The sequence below is a fragment of the Haliotis cracherodii genome, unplaced genomic scaffold (assembly GCF_022045235.1).
Source record: "Haliotis cracherodii isolate W230 unplaced genomic scaffold, xgHalCrac1.p SCAF_5, whole genome shotgun sequence".
NCBI classification, from domain to species: Eukaryota; Metazoa; Mollusca; class Gastropoda; order Lepetellida; family Haliotidae; genus Haliotis; species Haliotis cracherodii.
The window spans coordinates 64,721,798-64,749,534 of NW_027266308.1; the positions used below are offsets into that span (position 1 = coordinate 64,721,798).

A 27,737-nucleotide genomic window follows, 5' to 3' on the forward strand; every position below is an offset into this window, starting at 1 on the left:
CTTACATTACACTGAAACTGCTTGGTAGAAAATTATAATCACGACGTCTAAAGATTAATAAGAAATGTAAAGTAGAGCGAATGTCCCCTTTAATCAAAATAAGAATAACTGGTAACCACATACAGTCTAGATGTCTATTTCATACTCATCCTTACTTGACTCGTCTCAATAGGGTTCAATTACTGATTCGTTTGTTTACTAATGGTGGTTTGTACTTTGAAAATAATTCATGGAGGTATATAGTCTAAATTTGCAAATTGTTCTGATATAGCTAGATGTTATATGTGTAATATAGATACGTTTCTGTGAAAAAATGCTAAAGTGCAATACAATGGTCGATAGTTCCTACAAAATCACATAATTCAAAATGGTAGGAATTCGGAGTTTATATTTTGGGTCTGCAATTTACTTTCGTAGCTACACAGGAGGCGGGGCTGCACATGGAAACAAGAGTGACCTCCCTTTAAAGGGCGGAAGTGCTCAACAAAATGGAGTCTTATATGAAATAGCTCTGTCTTGGCAAGTGATTATTTGATGCCTGCTGCACAATATGTCTTTGGAGGAGTTAGATCAGGTATGTATGGAGTCCTTCAAAGACTAATAAGATACTGTGTATTTGTTAAAAGTATTTAGGCGGCATCTTACGTGTACGAATTGGATACAAACATTCGTGACTTTTATTTCTACTTCGTATCGCAGCACAGTTTGTCCTGTCAAAAAAAGTTAATTCTTCAATGAATTACATACAATTCACAACACGATTCCTCTAAAACACAATGTCGCATAAGTAACAGTTCCTGGTTTTTCACAGACTGCGTTAACTTATGGACAGCAGTGTTAATTATAGGCCATGTTTATGTCTACTACTATGTATTACACTAGGACTGAGACGAGTCCAAATTTACTACCCGGATACCCGCTTTAGGTCTCAAGAGTTGGTACAAAATGTCCGAATTGGAACTGTTTTAACGCAGCCCTGGCAAAAAATATTTAGATACATGATCATGTATACACTGCAGTTGATAGACACTTTATCCTTACTCAAAAATATAAAAGTCTGAACGAATGCCTGCATAGTGAGAATTTTTTTTAACATTAGCTATACTTGTAGTGTAACCATTGAGTTTTATTGTTCATGTCATTAAACAGTATGTCATGTGACTAACCATGGGTCCGGATAGTCATGCGGGTACTTGGGTCCTACTCAAGACCCACCCGACCCAGGTACCCGAGTTACCCGTCCCAGCCCTAGTATACACAGTATGTTATCAAGCCGTCACACTCTGTGCCGAGTGTAAACAGTTCAATTCACTATAAAATGTCATACAAAAGACATTTACTTAAACCTGAAATCTACAACTCATCTGGTAGCCAATTCATGCCCCTTTAAATAGGTGGTCACACCTGAATTATGAATCCCACAATATGAGATTCATTATTCAGGTATATCACACTATAAAAGATACCGTATTCGACATAATAACCGCCCAGGGCGCTCTCAAAATTAGAAATAGGGGGCTCTTATTAGAATATTATTTTGGTGGAAAAAAACAGAATTGAAAGATAAATGTCGTGGTTTATGCTGACAGCCTGAAATGTTTATATACGACAGATGTATTTTCCCAGGATTTTAATTGCCCATAATTAAGGGTGCATATAACACACGAGTGCGTATTATACGCGTGTAAATAAGTCATGTGTACATTGATCAATCGTAAGGGGTGCTAATTGGGATTGTTCACTGGCCGATATATAAGCAAATATCGCCATGGGCGCTTATTACAGCGGGGCGCTTATTACGTCGAATACGGTATAAGAATTGAATTAAAAGCAGAAATGTTATTGTGTTACTAGGGAATAAGGTGAGAAGGGTTTCCATGCTTGAAAGTTTTTTCATTCACATTAGCTTTTCATCCAAGCAGCTAGTAGTAGTACCCTTTCACATCTGGGTGAAGAGTGGCGAGCCAGAGCTCCAGATAAGCTTTTGGTGTTATGGGTGTTTTACCCATGCATTTTAAAATCATTGGGTATCAGTAATTCTATTGGGGATTCAAATTTCTGTTACCCTCTAGTTTTTACGCATGTGGGTATTTAAGTTAAATATTTAAAAACACTATTCATCTAGTCCCTGCAAATTGGTGTCGTGTGGGTTTGAGAGCTTTATAGGACTCAAAAATACCGTGATACTTCCACAAGAAAGTGTAATGACAAATGATCATGATGTAACTGTCATCGTGGAGTTTGGCAAGGTTGACGGAATGCCCGTATAATTTCAAAATAAGTTGCTGATTTGCTAATCGAATATGCAGGGTTACTTCACAATATTTTAATGATACACACAAGTTGTATTTTTGTAGCGTATCTGTAATGTTCGTTGCGTATTTGAAACGCTTGAATTTTATTTCACTGCATATTTCTGCATTTCTGATGCGTATTTTACGCAGATCTATACGCAGCTTATCTGGAGCTCTGGCGAGGTCACTTGCATAAAAAGACACCACCTGTATACTGTCATGTAACCTGTTTATCAGTGGAGGGCAGGACTGATGCCATAGAAACTCTTGTCCTCGGTCATCAATCCACCCAAAGATGTACATACGTCTTTGATCCACCTAACTGCTGCAGGCAGTTAGATGAGCATTGCTTAACCTCGCCTGATTATGACCTGTGCACAGGACCACATGCCAAACCCATCTACTTCTGTAATGGAAATAATTAAAGTCAAATTCCAAATGGAACAGAATATGCCCCTTATTTTAGTTGTAAGCAAACCTAGAATCTATGAACAACATAGATATTACTGTGATATGTGATTTTTGTGCAGGAACCGTTCAGTGTTCATGAATTTGTGGAACGGTTGGCATGGAAGACGATGGGGAGCCGAGCCCGGCACACCAGCCCGGAGGACTTCGACCCCATGCTACTTCACAGCACCTTCGAGAAGGTCATCCGCGACCTGAAGGAGAAGAATGTGATGATTGCCAGGAAGATAGAAAAACTGGAAAATAATTGCAAAGATGAGGAGAAGAGACACTGGCAGCGGGTTTCAGAACTACAGAAAAAGAATCAGGTGAGTGTATTATGGAGATGATAAATCTAACAAAAGTAATTCAAGTTATTCCGTTACTATTTTCAGCCCTTTACAAACTTTTAAAAGGAGTAAAGGGATAAAAGATACATTTACATCTTGTTTAGTTCAGGTATGAAGTAAAGCACTAATTACCATAATTACAGAATAGTCAGGGCTCAGTTTAGCTATATAAATCGTGCAACCTATTGACGAGAAATTCAACCTAATATCTATGTCTTCTTGTACATGCACCAAGTGCATGTAAAGAAATGTTTTTTTTGTCTCTGTCTAACCCTTACTTGTCATTGCAAAATAGATCTTTTAACACAGTGAATATCTCTTAGGTTAGTTTATCATTCTACATCACTTATACCTGTGTTACGTGTAATTTGTCGTGCTTTCTTAATCTTGACATTATCAAACTGTGGGTACTTGAAGATTGTGTGCACTTGTTCCTATAACATTTTAAAGCAATGTGTCATAAATTTATGTGACACTGGCAGCAGATAGGCCTATGTTTCAAGTTTGTAAAAATTTATGGGACCTGGGTGCAACATGTTTTTGTCTTTTGTCAACGTGCACCTGGTGCAAGTTAAATCAAGTTCTATTAATTGAGTCCTGGTAGTGTTCATGCTCTGCTTCGTTAAATTTCACTGATTGATTAAAGATCAATGATGTCAGCATGGTTTTGGATTTGAACGTATACATGTTTGGCAATCTCATTAAAATAAGATCTTAGTTCTCGCTGCCGAACAGAACAAAGATCTGAGGATATCCCATAGGGTCACGTCAGACCGACCTTTCGCAAACTCTGACTGACCAATGGAATTACTGACAAGAAGTCGACATTAGCCAATCAGAAGGCAGCCTTCTCGTGCTTTACGGCACTAATTTCAAATTGGCGACTAAGCTTCAAAACATATTTTGACAAATTCTCGCTTAAAAATTTGAAACCTGAACAAAAGAACGTTTTCGAATGGCTAATATATGGTGTAGATTGTATAGATTCAGTCGTTAAGCCCGTAACTATCGTTTGGAATACCCCGTTTTAACGTTTTCGAGGCTTCGTGATTAGAAATCACATTCCGAATGTCACTTTCGTGATCTGGTAAGCAACGCTCTGATTGGTCGGATGAAAGGTTGTTCTTACGTGACCCCTAATGGGATGTCCTCAGATCTTTGTTTAGCGGTAGCGAGAATTAAGATCTGATTTTAATGAGATCGACATGTTTGGCAAACGTTTAGACCAGTGGTAGAGCATCTGATTGGTGATGTATTCAATAAAGAGTATTGAAAAATCAACAGGGTTGGCACCTTGTTTGAAGTTATCAGCCTTAATGATGATATCAAGATATGAATATCTACTTTCAAGGATGCCTTTTATAAAAATAATGGTAATTTTTCTGTTTGTTATGATCGTTTTTCTTCTTCAGGCCTTGTATACCCATTTCCAGAAGTTGGATGAGCGAATTAATTATGTGGCTACGAAGGTCGTTCACCTGGGGGACCAGCTGGAGGGGGTCAACACGCCCCGGGCCAGAGCTGTCGAGGCTCAGCGCCTGATGAACTACCTGTCCGAGTTCCTGGCAGATGAGGCACTCAAGTCTCCTGTCTTGACAGACCCTTTCCAGGTGAGCTAACTACCTCCCAGCATTGGTGTTTCAAAAATAATCTCACAGTTGTCAGAAAAACTGAAATGCAGTGATAAACACATAACATGTTGCTGTTTATTTCTTGAGTATTGTTTTGTTGTTTCACACATTTGACCACATTTGTCATGTGGGTACTGATAAATCTAGAAACTAGAGATATTTGTTTGAACCACATGTTTATGGTGTATGACACATTTTGTGTCTATTTTAGAGGTGTGTGGTATTACCGGTTTACCATGTTTACTGGTATTCCATGATTTGAACTATTGAAGAATCTGTATCACAATACATTTGGAAAATACTGGTATGTTGCATTTATTAAAAACATGCAGATTTTCAGCTTGTTGGCAAAGTTTGCGTAAGTGATTTTGAATTGAAATTTTTAAATTAAGTAATTTGCAACTGTTTCCATGTTTGGTGAAGCAACCAGCTTCCTGTATATAATGTATCTGATAATGATACACATGAGTTGTTACCATAGCCATGGTAGCAACATCCAACAAAAAATGGCGGACGACTATGAAGTTGTCCAAACGAAATTGTCCGATGATTGTCCATTTCGGACTTAAAAAAGAAAACATGATCAGAAAATCAAATTGCAGATGAAAGAACCCATGCAAAAGACTGTGGTACATATTGAAATACATTGAATAAAGACAGTTCAGTACCCATCACTAGTCTGTTAGTCCAGCAATGGTGTGTCTATCTAGATCCTGCTTCCATGCGCCCATTTATAGCTTGATGACTCAGCATATGCTTTTGTGTAACTAGAACTGTGCGACCTTCACAAACCAGAAAGGATGTTAGACAGAAAGTGATGTCACAAGACTGGAAGTGCATTCACTTTTCTTATGGGAAGAATGGGGTCGGTCGGGTAGCCAAGTGGTTAAAGCGTTCGCTCGTCACGCCGAAGACCCGGGTTCGATTCCCGACATGGGTACAATGTGTGAAGCCCATTTCTGGTGTCCCCCGCCGTGATATTGCTGGAATATTGCTAAAAGCGGCGTAAAACCATACTCACTCACTCACTCACTATTGGAAGAATGGGAGTTCATAGTTTGAGGTCATGTTTTCTCAGAACAATGTCATTTGACTGGAAATGCTCTAAGTTCCTGGTCGGTGGGGTAGCCTAGTGGTTAAAGCATTCGCTCATCACAGCGAAGACCAGGGTTTCGATTCCCCACTTGGGTACAATGTGTGAAGCCCATTACTGGTGTCCCCTGTTGGAATATTGCTAAAAGTAGGTAAAACCATACTCATTCCTTTTACGGTTAAAATTAAAGGCGGGTACTCTTTTCTTTTTTTGTTGCTTGAGTAATATTGATGACCTTGAATGTAATTGTGGACTGTGACATCAGCCATCGCCTGTGGTGTGTTGTAGCTCCAGCTGACGGCGGATGTCATCCAGAAGCTCCACATGATCGCCCTGGAGCTCCCCGGGGGCAAGTAAGTCCTCGCCACTGCCGGCACACGCCATCATAAATAGTATAGAGACATTATCACCTGAGTGTTTTTCTGTATCATAATATCAAATGAAAGGAATACAAATTATATTGTGCAAGCCTTTTGTGATCATCATGCATTACTTTATTCCTAATATTTGATATTATGATTTAGAAACACTCTTTATTCTATAATGTCCTTCTTAACATAATCAATGTTTCAGAGGTTATTTTCTCAATGAAGGTATTTTAGTAACACCTATGTAAATACGTTTTCCCGAGGCAAAGGAGTTATCTGATTTCAGAAGTGCAGTTTCCACCCTTGCCGAACTAGGCTGGAATTTTTAGGCTTGATCTTAGCACCACCAGTGGTTATTATGAGTCCTTCTTTGTCCCCAACACTGACCAATCAGATTCCATCTCTCATATCACTTGAGTTGCTTCAAAGAAACTGGTTGCGCCCAGTCAAGACGATCTCATAATAAACCGGGTTTTACCTCGTGAAGTGCATGAGATCACTTGAGCACCTTTATTTAAAACATGAAAAGATTGGGAATATATCTGTCAACGCCTAGTTGACGGTATACATGCTCTGCAAATCCTGCAATCGAAAGAATTCAGCAGGTTGTTCCCATGTTATTTATGAACCAGATGTTGATTTCGTTACATGGTTTTTATTGGACTATGAATAGACTCGTTAGTCCAGCAAAAATATAACTCCATAATTCCAGCCTAGTTGGCAAGGAGGGAAACTGGACTTCTAAAGTCAGCTAACTCCCTTGCCTCGGGAAGATGATGAGTCAACTGTTTCTTTTATCATATAGTTCCAGATGATTTGCAGCCATGTTTGTGTACATAATCGGCCACACATCAGAAAAGCCCTGTCTAAGCTTATTGGGAATGTTTGTAACTAGACTACTGATCAGGCAGACATTAAACCGATGTCTTGATATTAAAAGTACTTCCTGCTTGATGACCTCTTGTGCATATTTATAGGATCGTGATACCAAATATACTGGATTTACACGTAAAAGCACAGATCAACTTGTTCATAATACTGATGTTTATTTACAAAACTGTTAAGTGTACAAACCGTATTTGTTTTTCAGATTTGACAAGGCAAGACAGAGGATTGCAGGTATTCTCTTAGATCTATGAAGTGACTTTGACCCGATCTTAAAATCCCACCTTCAGAATGATATTCATTGAAAATGAAAATTTCAATGTGTAATTTAACATTTTTTTAATATCATGACTCCTGATTTGATGATACGGCACGTTCTTTCACTTATATTCTAACATTGTCTCAACGTGCTCAAAGTAAATTGAAAAATGTATTTGTCACTGATGTAGTGAGGAGATGCATGTTTCATGTAGGAAGTGAGATATTTACACTAATTCACATAATTCAGTCTTGGGCTGTGTCTACGCTGCATCCATCATAGAGTCCCCCTGTTTGTGATGTGTCCTCCATGTTATGTCAGTCGTTATTTCTTGCTGGTCGTGTGTTCCAGACAAGTACGACTCAGTGGAGAAGGAGTTGATCGGGGAGTTTAAGCTGGCCCACCGGGACGGCGACCAGCGCAAGATGAAGAGAATAGCCAGCGTCCTGCAGAACTTCAAGGTTGGTCTGCTGTCACGTCAACTGTGTGTCAGTTTAGGGGCCTGAGTGGGATGTTACACGTTTGATGTTGTTGACTAATGAACATCTCCATTGTATTGTGGTTAGAGCGTCTGCTCAGGGAACATACGGTTAGATCCATTGCCGCCTCATACCAAAATATGTTAAAAGATGGTACTTTTTGTTTCCCTGCCTGGCGCTCTGCATTAGGGGGATAAAACAAGGACTGGTTGGCTCGGAGGCAGTATACTGTGTGTGAGTGGGGTATTCATGTTAAACATGTTATCTCAGTGAGCTAGTTCAGTGAAGCAGACGCTTTACGCATGCACATCGCTATAATCTTGAATGTGACGTTATACCCAATACACCTCAGGTGTTAATTAAGCAACTCTCTTCCTGAACCACATGGCTTGAGCTGATTTGAAGCAGACGCCTTTTGACAGCATACCAACACCAGGAACACACTTTCTTATGCTTAAGATAACAGCGTCTGCATGTGTAGTTTGTTAGTATCAAACTTGAAAATGATCTGTTTACCATTCCTTTGTCTCTTTTGTGTGTGATGCATTTGCTGAAATGTTTGACTTATTTGTTTGAAGAGATTTGTTTGTTGTTTTACAGTCATACGGTATCTGCATTGACACATTTATCACCGAGAGTCAGAAGGTAAGTCTGTCTAGTCATGCTGATATCATTGCCAGCATATTGGACGTGGGCTAAACCATTCATATGGTTATCAAATATGTTTTCATAAAACTGGATTATAAATATGGACTGTTGTTATAGTGATTATTCATGTTAATGATATCACTTTTCTTTTGATCTTTTGGTTTAAATTTGTTCAATGTGCAATGTATCTACATCACTCACACAATATGAAACCAGCCATGTTCACTGATCAAGGACTCAAATAAATTCAATCATTACATAATTACTGTCCTTTATGAAAAGATTTTGTTTTAAAATGGAAAAAGTGAAGCTGAAACAAACGACATGGATAATAAAAGCTTTACCTGACGGGCCACAGTTGGTAGCTGGACGAGATAGTAAACAGTATGAGGACATATCATTACCATCTGATTGACTTTCTTTGTCAATCCTATTTGTAATAACTATCTCTCTTGACAATGATCAACCAAATCGCAATCAACCAAGCGCCAGGCATGACATCCCGTTCCATTAAGCCCCTCTTACGACAAACACAGGGTGCTGGAGTCCAATTCTAACAATTAGAAACTGGAATCTCCATCCTTTTGGTTGGTTGGTTGGTTGGTTGGTTGGTTTGTTGTTTAACGCCGCACTCGGCAATATTCCAGCTATATGTCGGCGGTCTGTAAATAATCAAATCTGGACCAGACAATCCAGTGATTGATATCATGAGCATCGATCCACGCAATTGGGATCGATGACATGCATCAACCAAGTCAGCGACCCTGACCACCCGATCCCGTTAGTCGCCTTTTACGACAAGCATAGTCACCTTTTACGGCAGGCATGGGTTCTGAAGACCTATTCTACCCCGGAATCTTCACGGGTCGCCCCCCTTTTGAAATGTTTGGGTACCATGGCTGCCATTGTTTGCTGTTTGTCAAGATGTGATGAGAGGCCGCGACTGAACATGGTGCACTGTTTCAGCATTCCTTCCTGAAGGAGAACGTGTTTGACGATGTCCTGCCGCTGTGTCAGCGGACCAGTCAACTCATCAACCATGTCTTCTCCAACCCAGAGATGGTCATGGGGAAGTTCGTACAGAGCATATTCCAGGGCATCCTGCAGGTGGGGTCGCTTGTCTTCAAGTCTTTGTCGAAATTTATGTGGATAATACCACCTGTTTTGGTAATTTAATTGGATTATACTATCAGTTAGTAATTTAAGTGGATAATACTCTCCCAGTTAGTAAATTAAGAGGCTAATTCTACCCCTGTTGGTAATTTAGGAAGATAATTCTACCCCTGTTTGTAATTAAAGATGATAATTCTACCCCAGGTGGTAATTTCGGGGGATAATTCTACCCCTGTTGGTAATTTCGGGGGATAATTCTACCCTTGTTGGTAATTTAAGAGGATAATTCTACCCAAGGTGGTAATTTAAGAGGATAACTCTACCCCTGTTGGTAATTTAAGAGGATAATTCTACCCCTGTTGGTAATTTAAGAGGATAATTCTACCCCTGTTGGTAATTTAAGAGGATATTTCTACCCCAGGTGGTAATTTAGGAGGATAATTCTACCCCTGTTGGTAATTTAAGAGGATAATTCTACTCCTGTTGGTAATTTAAGAGGATAATTCTACCTCTGTTGGTAATTTAAGAGGATAATTCTACCCCAGGTGGTTATTTAAGAGGATAATTCTACCCCTGTTGGTAATTTAAGAGGATAATTCTACCTTTGTTGGAAATTTAGGAGGATAATTCTACCCCTGTTGGTAATTAAAGAGGATAATTCTACACCAGTTGGTAATTTAGGAGGATAATTCTACCCCTGTTGGTAATTTAGGGGGATAATTCTACCCTTGTTGGTAATTTAAGAGGATAATTCTACCTCTGTTGTTAATTTAAGAGGATAATTCTACTCCTGTTGGTAATTTAAGAGGATAATTCTACCCCTGTTGGTAATTTAAGAGGATAATTCTACCCCTGTTGGTAATTTAAGAGGATAATTCTACTCCTGTTGGTAATTTAAGAGGATAATTCTACCCCTGTTGGTAATTTAAGAGGATAATTCTACCCCTGTTGGTAATTTAAGAGGAGAATTCTACTCCTGTTGGTAATTTAAGAGGATAATTCTACCCTTGTTGGTAATTTAAGAGGATAATTCTACCCCTGTTGGTAATTTAAGAGGAGAATTCTACCTCTGTTGGTAATTTAAGAGGAGAATTCTACCTCTGTTGGTAATTTAAGAGGATAATTCTACCCCAGGTGGTTATTTAAGAGGATATTTCTACCCCTGTTGGTAATTTGAGAGGAGAATTCTACCTCTGTTGGTAATTTAAGAGGATAATTCTATCTCTGTTGGTAATTTAAGAGGATAATTCTACCCCAGGTGGTTATCTAAGAGGATAATTCTACCCCAGGTGGTTATTTAAGAGGATAATTCTACCCCTGTTGGTAATTTGAGAGGAGAATTCTACCTCTGTTGGTAATTTAAGAGGATAATTCTACCTCTGTTGGTAATTTAAGAGGATAATTCTACCCCAGGTGGTTATTTAAGAGGATAATTCTACCCCTGTTGGTAATTTAAGAGGATAATTCTACCCCTGTTTGTAATTAAAGAGGATAATTCTACACCAGTTGGTAATTTAAGAGGATAATTCTACCCCTGTTGGTTATTTAGGGGGATAATTCTACCCTTGTTTGTAATTTAAGAGGATAATTCTACCCCTGTTGGTAATTTAAGAGGATAATTCTACCCCTGTTGGTAATTTAAGAGGAGAATTCTACCTCTGTTGGTAATTTAAGAGGATAATTCTACCCTTGTTGGTAATTAAAGAGGATAATTCTACCCCAGGTTGTAATTTAAGAGGATAATTCTACCCCTGTTGGTAATTAAAGAGGATAATTCTACCTCTGTTGGTAATTTAAGAGGATAATTCTACCCCAGGTGGTTATTTAAGAGGATAATTCTACCCCTGTTGGTAATTTAAGAGGAGAATTCTACCTCTGTTGGTAATTTAAGAGGATAATTCTACCCCAGGTGGTAATTTAGGAGGATAATTCTACCCTTGTTGGTAATTAAAGAGGATAATTCTACCCCGGGTGGTTATTTAAGAGGATAATTCTACCCTTGTTGGTAATTTAAGAGGATAATTCTACCCCGGGTGGTTATTTAAGAGGATAATTCTACCCCGGGTGGTTATTTAAGAGGATAATTCTACCCCGGGTGGTTATTTAAGAGGATAATTCTACCCCAGGTGGTAATTTAAGAGGATAATTCTACCCCAGGTGGTAATTTAAGAGGATAATTCTACTCCTGTTGGTAAGTTAAGTGGATATCTAACAGATATTTGAAGTGCTACACAGGTTCTTGGTGTTGTAAATGAAGGGGATTCGGGGATATACTGACACACTTGGTGTTTCCTGCAGATTCACATATCCAAGAGGTTGGGAGACCGATCAGACCAAGAACAGTACCTCAAGAATCTCAACGATCTGTTTGTCCGGTAAGTCTTTACACTTCCTGGTGTTCTCAGATGTGTGAGGTACAGAAACTTGGCTTTAAGGAATGTCTGTTAGTTTCTCTATCTTTAATTACCATATTCGACGTAATAAGTGTCCCGCTCTAATAAGTGCCAACAGCGATATTTGCTAATATATTGGCTAGTGAACAATCCCAATTAGCACCCCTTCGGATTGATCAATGTTCACAAGACTTATTTATTCGCGTATGATACGCACTCGTGTGTTATATGCACCCTTAATTATGGGCAATTAAATTCTGGAAAATATATCTGTTGTACATGAACATTTCAGGCTGTCAGCATAAACCATGAAATTTATCTTTCAACTCTGTTTTTTTCCCACCAAAATACCATTCTAATAAGAGCCCCCTATTTCTAATTTTGAGGTATGGACATTGTATTAGGTATGTTCACAGCACCACGTCTTTTGCTTGGTTCATACATGCTTCAAATATGCTCTGTCTGTCTGTCTGTCTGTCTTGTTTGAGAATCGTGGGCATCTGACATTGTCCCATCTGTTGCAGGACAAAGGAGCTGACGACTGAGCTGTCCGTCTTCAAGCTGGGCAACGACAGCTCCTTCCTCACCAAGCTGCTTAAGGGAATCTTCCAACAGCATCTCACAGCCTACATAGAGTAAGCGTGTTCATAGTCATCTCACAGCCTACATAGAGTAAGAGTGATCCTAGTCACCTCAAAGCCTACATAGAGTAAGAGTGATCCTAGTCACCTCACAGCCTACATAGAGTAAGATTGTTCATAGTCATACAGCACAACTCTAAGGGGGTCACAGGTGCCTCAGCCATCTAATGTGCCTTAGATCACTGTGCAGAGTTGCGTCCCTATGGTCTTGGGTTCGAATCCTGGTTCGCCCCGATTATGTTTCTAAGTTTGTCAGCACCGTACATACGGGTTTCACCATAGTGGTAACCGTCTAAGACCTGCATCACTTCAGGCTTTCCTCTCACATTAAGTTGACATGATTGGAATACTGTTCAAAGTGGTCATAAAACAAAATTTGTTACTCGTCACTCACTCATTAACCTATGTTTAAATAGTTACTATTGCATGAGTTACTATCATCTTAGCGTTGCAATTGCTGTAAGTCTATGCTAAAGTATGGGAGTTATGATTGTCTTAGTGCTACGACTATCATTAGTCTGTCCTAAAGTATGGTTGGTTTGATCGTCTTAGCGCCACGACTGTCATGTCTATGTTAATGTATGGGAGTTACGATTGTCTTAGCGCTACGACTATCATAAGTCTGTCCTAAAGTATGGTAGGTTTGATCGTCTTAGCGCCACAACTGTCATGTCTATGTTAATGTATGGGAGTTACGATTGTCTTAGCACTACGACTATCATAAGTCTGTCCTAAAGTATGGTAGGTTTGATCGTCTTAGCGCCACGACTGTCATGTCTATGTTAATGTATGGGAGTTACGATTGTCTTAGCGCCAGTTCTGATCATCTTAGTACTACAATTGCTTTATGGAGTGGTCTATCTTTTAGCATGCACTTTGAAATGCTCATAGAACAAGGATTGCTTTGTGAAACTTGGCCTAGAGCTATAACATGCTGAAATATCAATACACATCTTATGACATTAGAAATCTGGACAGTCACACATCACCTGGCATGTGTATATACGCCGGGCAGGGAATAAGGAGCCATATGACAGTGTTTGAAATCTGGTTGGTGTTGACGTGTTGTTGTTGTTGTTGCAGTGCGGAGACCAAGTACCTGCATGAGCGGTGTTCAGTGCTGCTGCTACGCTACTACGAGATGAGGGACCACCAGAAGAAACAGATCCAGTCGGGGGGGTCGGTGGAATCATTTCTTAATCTTCTTGTGACCCGTGAAGATCGGGGGTAGAATAGGTCTTCAGCAACCCATGCTTGCCGTAAAAGGCGACTTTGCTTGTCGTAAGAGGCGACTAACAGGATCAGGTGGTCAGGCTCGTTAACTTGGCTGATGTATGTCATCAATTGCGTAGATCTATGATTGTGATGTCATCACTGGATTGTCTGGTCCAGACTTGATTATTTACAGACTGCCGTCATATAGCTGGAATATTGGTGACTGGGGTGTTAAACAACAAACAAATCTTAGTTCTCGCTACCGCTATACAAAGATCTGAGGACATCCCATTAGGGGTCACGTCAGAACGACCTTTCATCCAACCAATCAGATCGTCGCTTTCCACGTCATGAAAGTGACAGTAATGTGACCTGTAATGGGATGTCCTCAGATCTTCGTTTAGCAACAGCGAGAACTAAGATCTGATTTTAATGAGATTGCATCTGACCCTGATTCTGTTTTCCTACTTTCTTCTGTCTATCCTTATTTTGTCAAGTATGGTCTGGTCAGTTATTCCCCACTGACAATTTTACTCAGTGTATTTCCTCGTTTTCACATTCTTCAAGACTTCAGTATCCCGGGATTCCAGAAAATGTCTTTCAGGACAGTCAGAACTGGCAACAGCTGCGTTTCCTTGTGAATCAGACACTATTGTTTTTAATTTGGTAATGAGTTCCGTGATGAAATGATAATTAATCTACTTTTGTCCTTTTATTGTAATAAGAAATGTATTGCTTATTAGCCACTGTACCATTAGGTTTAATGCTGCGGGGAAAGTGAATAATTTTGTGTTTACGGGATTTTCATTGCTGACAGAACAGCAAAAAAGTAGAAAGGTGCAGTCACATGACTTGGTTTTGGGGTACTGTGACGTAGCTTACTAGACATGTGCAGAAGTGTAAATAGTTGGTATATACAAAAGTAGGAATGAGGAAATAGAAAATGACTCTAAATATAGTATTTGAAATGGCATGAGTATATTTGTTAGTGCACAAACTAATATACAACTTTTCATGTATTCATGGATTTTTTTTGTTTTCAGAATTCACGACTTACGCCGAGATATTCAAGCCAAACTGGGTACAGTGACAAAGGCGAACATCAACATCGGTCCGGCCATCGAGAATTACGGCGGCGAAACCTTCCTGTCCCAGGAGGTCTCCATCAACATCCTTCAGGAGACGAAACTGGCATTTAAACGATGTCATGTGGTAAGTTGTATCCCCTGATGTGTTGACATGTTTCTACTGTTTACAGATTTACAGAGGGGGCAGGGGTGGTCCAGTTGTCTAAGCCTCTGAAAATCGCCATTCAGAGTTGTGTCCCTTTGGCTCGCCAGAATCCTATAATTCTAATTATGTTTCTAGGTTTCTCAGCACCATACATGTGCTCATGGGTTTCACCAAAGTGGTAAACTTCTTTTCCTCATATTTAGCTGACACACCATGATAGAACTGTTATACTGTTAAAAGTGGGGTTAAATCCAACTCACTCACTCTGCTTACAGATAGAGCTGGGGGCACGGGTGGCCCAGTCGACTAAGGCGCCGCAATTTGATGTGCAGAGTTGCATCCCTTGGGCACGCCAGAAACCTATGATTGTGGGTTCGAATCCCAGTTCGCCCCGATTATGTTTCTAGGTTTGTCAGCACCATACCCGTGCTCGTGTCTTTTACCGAAGTGGTAAACGTCTGAGACCTGCATCACTTCTGGCTTTCCTCCCACATTAAGCTGACACGCTGTGATATAACTGGAGTACTGTTAAAAGCGACGTTAAACCCAACTCACTCACTCACTCATTACAGATAGAACATTCTGACATGACCCGTGATGGGACGTCCTCAGACCCTTGTGTAGCGGTGGCGAGAACTAAAATAGCATTTTAATGAGATTTCTCATTGTATCAGAATATATCACAATGATTGGCAATATGTCAATGTTATCAATATCAGTATTCCTGGACATATAACACATAAATGTACACTGATCTGTTGTATCCAAGTGCACAAACACACATAATATGCAGATAGATTGAAATGTAGGGAACACATGATAGCTTCATAATAATGATAATACCCACGCTTCAAAAGGACTGTTTGTGTCTATAAGCTATTGATTCATGGCAATGTTTGAAGATGTTTGCAGCATCAGTAGTCTAGACTGGTGCTGGCACTTGTAGCTGAGCGGGGTGAGATATCAGTAGACAGGAGCCCAGTCAGGTCAAATACAAGGCTTCAGACAGTTGTAGCTAGACATTAGACCTACCGTATTCGACGTTAAAAGCTCTATTAAGCGCCCTAGGCGATATTTGCTGATATATTGGCTAGTGAACCATCCCAATTAGCACCCCTTCCGATTGATCAATGTACACAAGACTTATTTATTCGTGTATAATATACACTCGTGTGTTATATGCACCCTTAATTATGGGCAATTAAATTCTGGAAAAATATATCTGTCGTATATGAACATTTCAGGCTGTCACCATAAACCATGAAATTTATCTTTCAACTCTGTTTTTTTCACCAACATAATATTCTAATAAGAACCCCCTATTTCTAATTTTGAGAGCACCATGGGCGCTTATTACGTCGAATACGGTATTCCCATACTACCTGACTTCCAGTTTGTTGTCTAAATACCGACTTGAATCTAATCCTCGTACGTTCTCACCAGCCCAATTTCTCTAGCACAGATAATTACATCTTGAGCAGAGATAGGGATGATTGCTGTGGAGGCAGTTATGTACAATCATTGTACTTTATTTCAGTTATCATATGATGTGCCGAGCCATGCAGTGAAGATATTTGAAGTGCTGGTCCAGTACCTCGTCACAGAACACATCGACTACGCTGTAGAGCTGGGTCTCCAAGGTGATATACCTTGTGACAGACATTTTTCAAATATTTTCATGTTTTTATTAAGGTGCTCATGTGATTTGATGCACTTTGCAAAGTAGGACATGTTTTATCACAATAAAGATCTTTATTATCGATCAGATCATTTTGACTGGGTGCTGCCATTTTTGTTTGAAGCAAATGCAAGTGATATGAGATGTGGAATCTGATTGGTCAATAGGAGGCAGATAGAAGGGACATGACTTGTAATAGCCACTGGTGGCTACGATCGAGTCCAGAAATTCCAGCCTAGTTCGGCAAGGGTGAAACTGGACTTCTATAGTCAGTTAACTCCCTTGCCTCGGGGAGATGGAATATAGGTAGCTTTGTAGATATCTTCTCACAATTTATTCTAAAACTTGTAATGAGTCATCTTGTATGTGTCTAGTCTCCTTATATAAACATTGAAATATTGCCAGCCTATGAGTTAAAAACTGTTTTTGAGCAAAATGAAGCAAAAAAAATCAAACAAATTCTGTTTATACCTAATTGCACTTTCCTAAGAATGAACTAGTAGGTGGCTGCACGCTCCAAGGAGATGCTGCATGCAGAAGATATGCAGCTGCATACAGACAGGTGATGATGTCTGATGTCACAGATGACTAATTCCTTGTTTTATGTTGTACAGCTATACCGCTGCCGGACCCGAAGACGGAGCCCGAGATCTACTTCTTTGACGTCATCAACCAGGCCAACACTCTCTTCCACCTGTTTGAAAAACAGTTCATGGATGGCCTCGTTCCTCTTGTCCTGTAAGTGTGTTGCCATGGTAGCAGAAATATAAGTTTCAGTAATGTTTCTGTGATATGTGTTCTATATTTGTATAAATTCATTTTATACTGGTTTCTTGTTTTAGATCTTCACCAAAGCATGCTTTGTGTTTGAAGAGGAAACGTGAACTCCGAGAAAACCTTGAGAACAAGATCGGCACGGGTCTAGACCGGTGAGTCAATAAGCTACAGCCAGGACCATCACCACTGTTCCTTAACTGTGCCACGACAGGAGGTGTCCGTCTTTAAACTGTTGGACATAGAGACCTATAGAAGCAATGGTGTACAGTGCATTGTGTTACATCGCTTAGAAAATCAATCTAATTAAAATCAGATCTTAGTTCTCGCTATCGCTAAACTAAGATCTGAGGACATCCCATTACGGGTCACGTCAGAACAACCTTTCATCCAAACAATCAGAGCGTTGCTTATCAGGTCATGAAAGTGACGGACGGAATGTGTTTTCTGATCATACAACCTCAAATAAATTAACAGAGGGTATTCGGAACGACAGTTACGTTTTTTTTTATTATATCCATACAATCTAAGCCATCTATAAGCCATTCCAGAATGTTCTTTTTATCAGTTGTAAATTTTTTACTCCAGAATACGTCAAAATGTGTTTCGAAGCGTAGTTGCCAGTTTGAAGCTTGTGTCGCAAAGCTCGAGAAAGCTGCCTTCTGATTGGCTAATGTTGATTGCTTGTCAGTTCATTGGTCAGTTAAAGTTTGTGAAAGGTTGTTCTGACGTGACCCGTTATGGGATGTCCTCAGGTCTTTGTTTAGCAGTACCGAAAACTAAGATCTGATTTTAATGAGATTGCGGAGAAAAGTCTGTTTGAAATGATTCAGGTTTTAACAGTAATGTTAGAAGAAAGAAATGAGCTTCCACATCTTGCTTTCCTTCTGACCAAGAGACCAGTGGGGAACATATCCATTAAGTAACAAGAGGCATATAATGTTTGTTGAACATTAATCACTTCCTGAATTCTTGATCCTAACATTAAGGCTGTAGACTTGGTTCTTGGGTCACTTCCCTGATCATAATGGCACATCACATAGGTCGCACTACTTTTAAGTCTTTAAGATTGCAGGCTCAACCCATTTTACCTAGGGATCTGACTGAGAAGTAATTGTGTACATTTTCCAACCGAGTAGTTTTTTGGACATGATATTTATATTTCAGGTCTTTGAATACCATTATTGGCTGGACGAGGTACATATTAGCCACAGAACAGAAGAAGTCAGATTTTAAGCCAGAAGAGGACTGTCAGCTGCAGATGTTGTCTGGGGTAAGTCTTGATGTGAATTACAGATGTTGCACGGGGTAAGTCTTGATGTCATTTACAAATGTTGCCCGGGGTAAAGTCTAGATGTCATCCACAGATGTTGTCCAGGGTAAGTCTTGATGTCATCTACAGATGTTGTCCAGGGTAAGTCTTGATGTCATTTACAGATGTTATGTGTGTGGGAAGGTTGTGTTGTGGGTAATAAACACTGATGTTTTGCAGGCGTGTGGGAAGGTTGTGAAGTTCATGAAGATTCAGGGCCAGGCCATACAGTCCAGCCTGGACGGGAAGAACGTGGAGGTTGTGCTGGTTGACCTGGGCAAGAGGTTCCACCGGGTCATCTACGAGCACATCGTCCAGTTTCAGTACAATGAGATGGGTGAGTCGATAGTCTGTAGTCTGGAGGGGGAGATATGTTTCAGTACAATGAGATGGGTGAGTCGATAGTCTGTAGTCTGGAGGGGGAGATATGTTTCAGTACAATGAGACAGGTGAGTCGATAGTCTGTAGTCTGGAGGAGGAGATATGTTTCAGTACAATGAGATGAGTGAGTCGTTAGTCTGTAGTCTGGAGGGGGAGATATGTTTCAGTACAGTGAGATAGGTGAGTTGATAGTCTGTATCCTGAAGGGGAGATATGTTTCAGTACAATGAGATGGGTGAGTCGATATTCTGTAGTCTGGAGGGGGAGATATGTTTCAGTACAATGAGATGGGTGAGTCGATAGTCTATAGTCTGGAGGGGGAGATATGTTTCAGTACAATGAGATGGGTGAGTCGATAGTCTGTAGTCTGGAGGAGGAGATATGTTTCAGTACAATGAGATGAGTGAGTCGATAGTCTGTAGTCTGGAGGGGGAGATATGTTTCAGTACAATAAGATGGGTGAGTCGATAGTCTGTAGTCTGGCGAGGGAGATATGTTTCAGTACAATGAGATGGGTGAGTCGATAGTCTGTAGTCTGGAGGGGGAGATATGTTTCAGTACAATGAGATGGGTGAGTCGATAGTCTGTAGTCTGGAGGGGGAGATATGTTTCAGTACAATGAGATGGGTGAGTCGATAGTCTGTAGTCTGGAGGGGGAGATATGTTTCAGTACAATGAGATGGGTGAGTCGATAGTCTGTAGTCTGGAGGGGGAGATATGTTTCAGTACAATGAGACAGGTGAGTCGATAGTCTGTAGTCTGGAGGAGGAGATATGTTTCAGTACAATGAGATGAGTGAGTCGTTAGTCTGTAGTCTGGAGGGGGAGATATGTTTCAGTACAGTGAGATAGGTGAGTTGATAGTCTGTATCCTGAAGGGGAGATATGTTTCAGTACAATGAGATGGGTGAGTCGATATTCTGTAGTCTGGAGGGGGAGATATGTTTCAGTACAATGAGATGGGTGAGTCGATAGTCTATAGTCTGGAGGGGGAGATATGTTTCAGTACAATGAGATGGGTGAGTCGATAGTCTGTAGTCTGGAGGAGGAGATATGTTTCAGTACAATGAGATGAGTGAGTCGATAGTCTGTAGTCTGGAGGGGGAGATATGTTTCAGTACAATAAGATGGGTGAGTCGATAGTCTGTAGTCTGGCGAGGGAGATATGTTTCAGTACAATGAGATGGGTGAGTCGATAGTCTGTAGTCTGGAGGGGGAGATATGTTTCAGTACAATGAGATGGGTGAGTCGATAGTCTGTAGTCTGGAGGGGGAGATATGTTTCAGTACAATGAGATGGGTGAGTCGATAGTCTGTAGTCTGGAGGGGGAGATATGTTTCAGTACAATGAGATGGGTGAGTCGATAGTCTGTAGTCTGGAGGGGGAGATATGTTTCAGTACAATGAGATGGGTGAGTCGATAGTCTGTAGTCTGGAGGGGGAGATATGATGTCAGGCCAGAGACTCTTCTACAAACTCTATCTCAACTATGGTCCTCTATGGGAGACGGGACTGACAAGGAGCTTAATCCTTGGCAAACCAATGAGTACTTGAGCATGAGGTTCTACATGTTCCAGTGAGAGGGAGTGAGTACACAACGGTTAACCTGAAAAACAGTTTGTAAAATCAGTGAAATGACCACACAGAGTCAAGTTTACCACAGTTTTAGGATTACATTCAGGAAGTCATTACAATGGGTCAAATAAGTGGTAGCAGCAATACGTAACAGGCCCTGTAATTAATGTATGTAAGCTCATGTATGTTCACAATTTTGTAACTGTCAAATGTCTTGAAACAGGCCTGTCTGTTCTTGAATCTGGAATAGTGTTGGAAGCAGCTAGGAATTCAATGTTTACAACTGGATGTCCATCCATACTTTGCAAGTAGATAAGATGGAACCAGGTCACAATATGACAAAGGGATAGCCAGCCATCTAGAAACTGTCCCATCCCCAAACTTCTCGAATGATCAAACCTGTCATGTTCATGTTTATGGTCTAGTGGTACAGCCTCCGCCCGGAGAGCGGAAGGTCTGGGGTTCGATCCCCGGCCGCGTCATACCAAAAGACGTTAAAAGATGGTACTTGGGCTAAATGGGCTAAAACAAGGACTGGTCGGCTCGGAGTCAGTATACTGTGTCTGCGTGGGGTATTCATGTTAAACTACAGCATGGTATCTCAGTGAACTAGCACTATAAATCGGCATCAGTCCGGACTAGTACAAGCAACCACACACACCCACACACGTACATGCACGTCGCTATATAAGTGACATTAAACCCCATTTCACCTCACCTCATGTTTACACAAAGATGGGTAACTTCTTGCCATTGATCACTTTTGAAATCTGGCCTCTCCAGCACTTGATATTTTATGAGCACTTCAATCATTTGGTGCTTCTGACAATCACTGCAAATAAATTGACAACAGTCTCCACTGCCACTAATGTCACTTAGAAATGACGATATACCACTCACAGAATTTGAGGAATGCCTAACAGTAAGATGTCAGCCATGATATACCACTCACAGAATGTGAGGAATGCCTAACAGTAAGATGTCAGCCATGATATACCACTCACAGAATGTGAGGAATGCCTAACTATAAGATGTCAGCCATGATATACCACTCACAGAAAATGAGGGAATGCTTAACAATAAGATGTCAGCCATGATATACCACTCACAGAAAGTGAGGGAATGCTTAACAATAAGATGTCAGCCATGATATACAACTCACAGAAATTGAGGGATGCTTAGCAATTAGATGTCAGCCATGATATACCACTCACAGAAAGTAAGGGAATCCTTAGCAATAAGATGTCAGCCATGATATACCACTCACAGAAAGTAAGGTAATCCTTAGCAATAAGATGTCAGCCATGATGTCAAACTTGCTGTTACAGGTTACTGTCATAAGTATTAGCATACTGTAATGTTTAAGAAATGCACATTTCCCTTGGTTCCTATGGAGATCACATGCTATCTGAGGGATGACTGAAGTGGAGATTGGGTGGACACAATGGATGAAGTGGCTGATTGTTTGTTATTGTACGCCAACAGTGGGGATCGGTGCTCATGCTGTCATCCACTGCTTTGCCTAGCAGAGAGAGGCATTGGTAGCATAGAGGGGCAAGAGTGGCCCACCACTCATCTAAGGCACTGCAATTTGCTGTGCAAAGTTGAAAAAAAACATGTAGACACTCACTAACCAATTCACTCACCCATCCACTCACTCACTCACACATCAACTCACTCACCCATCAACTCACTCACCCAGCCACTCACTCACTCACCTATCCACTCACTCACTCACCAATCCACTCACTCACTCACTCACTCACTCACTCACTCGCTCACTCACTCGCCCACTCACTCAATTGCCCACTCACTCACTACCCATCCACTCACTCACTCAAGGAAGGTGTTAATTTCAACTTTGTCCACCCAACCTGACAGTGTGGATCATTGTTCACAAATATCAATGACTGGATTGTCTGGTCCAGACTCGGTTCTATCCGAGTGGAATATTTATGAATATGGAATTTTTGTTTTTTAAAATTTCATCTTACTGATGCTGTGACAAAACACAGCTCACAACTCACTTTTACACTCATGAACCTGATACAAAACAGTGATTACATTCGATACAGCTCTTGGGTTATGTTTAATACAATGTATTTCAAACTGAGAGTTTTTCCATCTTATTTAAATTATTTTTATTTTTCCTCATCATTACTTCCACAGTGAGAATGATAAACGAGCAGAGACTGTCAGAATGTTGAAACATAAACAAAGAAAATATTATCGAGACATTTTATCGAAAAGAGAAATTGATAATGCAAATCCCAAAATGGTTACTTATTCCATGGTGATCATTTATCATTTTATCAGAAGTTTACCAGCAAATTTCATACAATGCAACATGTGCAATGCACATTACTTGCTTGCCCTGTGTACAAATGTCATGTCACCGAGCTGTGAGCGCTTCAATCATTCCCATACAGTTTTTGTGTTTTTTTAAAGAAATAAATACAATTACCATGAATTTAAATAACTATTATTGATTTTTTATATTTTGAGCAAGATTTTACCGGTATTATTATGATGATTATAAACACTGCACCAGCTTTTTCCTGTGATTACAACATGTAAAAGTGACAGTTTGATTGATTTGGAGTATTCCATTTGCACTCGCGCAGCGGTTAATTGCTGGAAAATAGAAAATGATTGAGTCCTTAGTTCCTTGCAGTGTTATGGCCAAGTCCTCCTATAAATTGTCTGCCTGAAGACACAGGGGTAATTAATCAGCATTACCTCCCTTTGAGGAAGTGACACAGATAGGATTAATGAATGGAGCGGCATGAGTGTCCCCCAATGATTTGTAATTTGATTGAGAACTCAAGTGCTTGTCTTGTTCACCTTAAGAAATTGAGAAAGAGAAGCCAAAAGAGCTACCATTACTTTTCACAGCTGACAATGGAATGATTGGCGGATGAGCTTGTTGACAATATATTATTATTGTTTAACCAGGAAGGGGTCAGTAGTTTAGAAGTGACTTCACTATTACTGACACACTTAAATAATCATACAGAGGCCATTGTATTGTCCTTCATTATGTGCTGATTTGTAAAGAGGTGCCATGTTGGTGATCTGTGATGTGTTGGTTGCAGGTGACATGTCAGTGATCTGTGATGTGTTGGTTGCAGGTGCCATGCTGGTGATCTGTGTGATGTGTTGGTTGCAGGTGACATGTCAGTGATCTGTGATGTGTTGGTTGCAGGTGCCATGTCAGTGATCTGTGATGTGTTGGTTGCAGGTGACATGTCAGTGATCTGTGATGTGTTGGTTGCAGGTGCCATGTCAGTGATCTGTGATGTGTTGGTTGCAGGTGCCGTGTCAGTGATCTGTGATGTGTTGGTTGCAGGTGACATGTCAGTGATCTGTGATGTGTTGGTTGCAGGTGCCATGCTGGTGATCTGTGATGTGTTGGTTGCAGGTGCCATGCTGGTGATCTGTGTGATGTGTTGGTTGCAGGTGCCATGCTGGTGATCTGTGTGATGTGTTGGTTGCAGGTGACATGTCAGTGATCTGTGATGTGTTGGTTGCAGGTGCCATGCTGGTGATCTGTGACATCAATGAGTACAGGAAGTGTGTGAAGGAGGAGTTTAAGATCCCCATGGTAACGCAGCTGTTTGAGAAGCTCCATGCACTGTGTAATCTCCTAGTGGTGGTGCCAGAGAACCTCAAGGTCGTCCGGGATGACGAGCAGCTGGTGAGTTCACTTCACCCTTGTGACGACTGATTCTAGCTGTTTATGTCTCAAGTTGAAATGCATCATTTGTGAACCTGAATCTTTTTTTTGTTAATCCTATTGTGGATGTGTAGTTTCTGAGTGTTTATGTTTGTTTGTTGTTTAATTAAGCACTCAGCAATATTGTAGCTATATGACAGCGGTCAATTGGGATCGATGGCATGCATCAGTCCAGTCAGTGAGCCTGACCACCCGATCACGTTAGTCGCCTCTTACGGCATGATTGAATTGCATTCCATAAAGAACAATTCAATTATCTTATTAGGATGTGTTATGGTTTCTTAAAACAGCGGGGCGGTCGGTAGCCTAGTGGTTAAAGCGTTCTCTCGTCACGCCGAAGACCCGGGTTCGGTTCTCGACATGGGTACAATGTGTGAAGCCCATTTCTAGTGTCCCCCGCAGTGATATTGCTGGAATATTGCTAAAAGCGGCGTAAAACCATACTCACTCACTCTTAAAACAGCAAGTTAACAAGGACACATACGAAAGACCTTTTGTCGTGTTTTGTCCCAACACAACATGTGCTGTCAGCAACATTCCTAACTACAGCAGTTATCTCCCTTCTCTCTCCAGGCAATGATGGAAGAGTCAGTGGTGCTGCAGTTTGTGCAGCTTCGTGCGGACTTCAAGACAGCCCGCCTCGCCAACAAGTTGAAGGAACTGAAATGAGCTTGCTACTCCTACATTCCGGAACACTGCTACATGAGGATGCTTGCCTTGCTTCAACTTCTCCCACAGCCAACCAGACATCATACAGGCCACAAAATGCATTACACACATACCATTGTATACCTGATATACTACTCAGAAGAAAGAAGGATCACCCGATCTTTCATATATGAAAGAATCTGGTGGTCCTTAATGTCTTTTGAGTAGTATATATCACAGTTGCGTTTTGCTATGTCAGTGTTATTTATTTGTTTGTTGTTTAACACCACACTCAGCAGTATTCCAGCTATATGACGGTGGTCTGTAAATTGTCAAATCTGGACCAGACAATGCAGTGATTGACATCATGAGCATCGATGCATGCAATTGGGATACGATGACATGCATCAACTGAGTCAGCGAGCATGACCATCCGATCCTGTTAGTCGCCTCTTACTGTTTCAGTATCAGCTATAATAAACCATTTATTAGATTGTCATTCCAAAAAAACATATTTTTTAACTTATCCTGCATTACTGGATCTCAAACAGATTTAGATTTTTTCGAATTTCCCCAGGTGAAAATATTTGTCTCCATTTTGTTTTCCCTGAAACTGATAGTGGAAGGGATGGTGAAAGGGACGACAATCTCCGCATTCCTTTAGTGTGACTCTAGGGTCCCTACATCTTCCCGAGGCAAGAGAGTTAACTGACTATAAAAGTCCTGTTTCCACCCTTGCTGAACTAGGCTGGAATTCCTGTTCTCGATCGTAGCGCCACCAGTGGCTATTACCAGTTATGTCCCTTCTAAACCTCTCCTATGGACCAATCAGATTCCACCTCTCGTATCACTTGCGTTTGCTTTACACAAAATGGGGGCGCCCAGTCAGGACGATCTGATCGATAATCAAGTTCTATATCGTGATAAAACGGGTCTTACATCGCGAAATGCATCAAATCACATGAGCACCTTGATTAAAATCATGAAAAGATTTTGAAAATATCTGTTGACAACGAATTGGCGGTGCATATGCTTTGCAAATCCTGCATTCAACCGAAATCTGCACGACAGTTTATGAACCGGATTTCGATTTCGGTGCGCGATTTTGATTGGACTATGCATAGACTCGTTAGTCCAGGCAAAATGTAACTCCATAATACCAGCCTAGTTTGGCAAGGGTGGAAACTGGACTTGTTTTGTCAGTTTACTCTCTTGCCTTGGGAAGATGGGTTCCTGACCATGTTGTATACAACAACAGAAAGGGGCTATGTAAGAGGGCTTGTTTTGCTAGGGGTGACTGGTGAGGCTGGGATGTAAAATGATGTGGGTTAAGACAAGATGTGCATCTTGATACAGACACAATGACAGATGATGTTAGTTAAACAAAAACATTTTGGGTTCAGAGGCTGCATGTTTCTATATATTTAACAAATAAAATGCAATACAGAGCTGTATCCAAGCTTGATGTATTCTCATACATCGGTGTATTGGTGACTTGTCCGATCCGAGTACAATCCACCATCCAGGTGGCATGAAGGCAAAACAAATTAATTGGTTGTTTATTTATTTATATTTGATGTAATTTTGACAATGTGCATCTACTTGTACAATGTACTTGTCTACGTATCTGCCAAAATAGATGTAGGTCCTTGATATACTCTACACTGAGGCTCAAACACACAAAACCTAAGTACGTGTTATCTAATCATCACTTTTCCTTCATTTGGTGAAATATAAAAATTGTCAAGAGAAATAAGGAAATTCTATAAGTCCGGAGTCCTGAACACGTCGTCCTGAACACGTCAGCCTCTGTGGCCTCAGCTACAGAAAATGATCGGAAGGCAAATAATTAATTTGTTGTGGCCTTAATCTAGAACTGATCAAAAGAGTTATATGATGATCAAAAGTACAATGTTCACTTTAACTATCTAACAGATGTGTCCGAGAATGATGTGAAGAAGTTTGTTGTGAACAAAGTGTGCATGGGAGAGGTAAATATCTGTTATGGGCAATATAATGAAGAGGATGTTTTTCAGAAAAAATTGTCTATTATCCCTAGCCTTGGAAATATCAAGTGTTATAGCTCTGACTTTCAGAATACATTCTGTGTGAGATAAAGGTATAATGTAATACCAAATTAGTACTTAACTTAAGGTTATCATCTTTGCATGACAAGGGAGTTAACTGACTATAAAAATCCATTTTTCGCCCTTGCTGAACTAGGCTGGAATTCCCGGGCTCTATCATAGCTCCACCAGTGGCTATTATTATGTCTCTTCTATATCTCTCCTACTGACCATTCTGATTCCACCCTCATATCGCTTGCATTTGCTTCAAACATAATGGCAGAGCCCAGTCAAGATAATCAAGATCTAAATTGTAATAAAACGGGGCTTATCTTGAGAAGTGCTTCAAATCACAGAAGCACCTTGATTACAAACATATTAAGTTTTAGACAATATCTGTCAACGCCAAGGTGACAGTACACATGCTCAGCAAGTCCCACAATTGACCTAAATCTGCACAGCAGACGGCATGTGTTTATCAACCGGATGTTGATTTCGTTACACAATTTTGATTGAACTA

At 40.5% G+C, this 27,737-nt stretch overlaps 1 protein-coding gene across 1 annotated transcript; it reads left to right on the forward strand.

Annotated features, from left to right (window-relative positions):
- Positions 1-479: 479 nt before the first annotated feature.
- LOC139442622 (exocyst complex component 5-like) lies at positions 480-25,476 on the forward strand. Its single transcript, XM_071223477.1, has 19 exons — positions 480-574; positions 2,825-3,070; positions 4,504-4,701; positions 6,104-6,168; positions 7,274-7,302; positions 7,679-7,788; positions 8,407-8,451; positions 9,421-9,561; positions 11,866-11,942; positions 12,485-12,595; positions 13,685-13,780; positions 14,860-15,028; positions 16,587-16,689; positions 17,342-17,465; positions 17,570-17,656; positions 18,669-18,774; positions 18,994-19,150; positions 24,301-24,464; positions 25,077-25,476. The coding sequence occupies exons 1-19, from the start codon at positions 551-553 to the stop codon at positions 25,170-25,172; spliced, it is 2,148 nt and encodes a 715-aa protein (XP_071079578.1). The 5' UTR covers positions 480-550; the 3' UTR covers positions 25,173-25,476.
- Positions 25,477-27,737: the final 2,261 nt, after the last annotated feature.

Bases quoted from the DNA above. Each gene is read 5' to 3' on its own strand.
- LOC139442622 (XM_071223477.1), top strand. From the start codon at position 551: ATGTCTTTGGAGGAGTTAGATCAG. The intron at 3,071-4,503 runs GTGAGTGTATTA...TTTCTTCTTCAG, and splicing joins AACTACAGAAAAAGAATCAG to GCCTTGTATACCCATTTCCA. The intron at 18,775-18,993 runs GTAAGTCTTGAT...GATGTTTTGCAG, and splicing joins AGCTGCAGATGTTGTCTGGG to GCGTGTGGGAAGGTTGTGAA.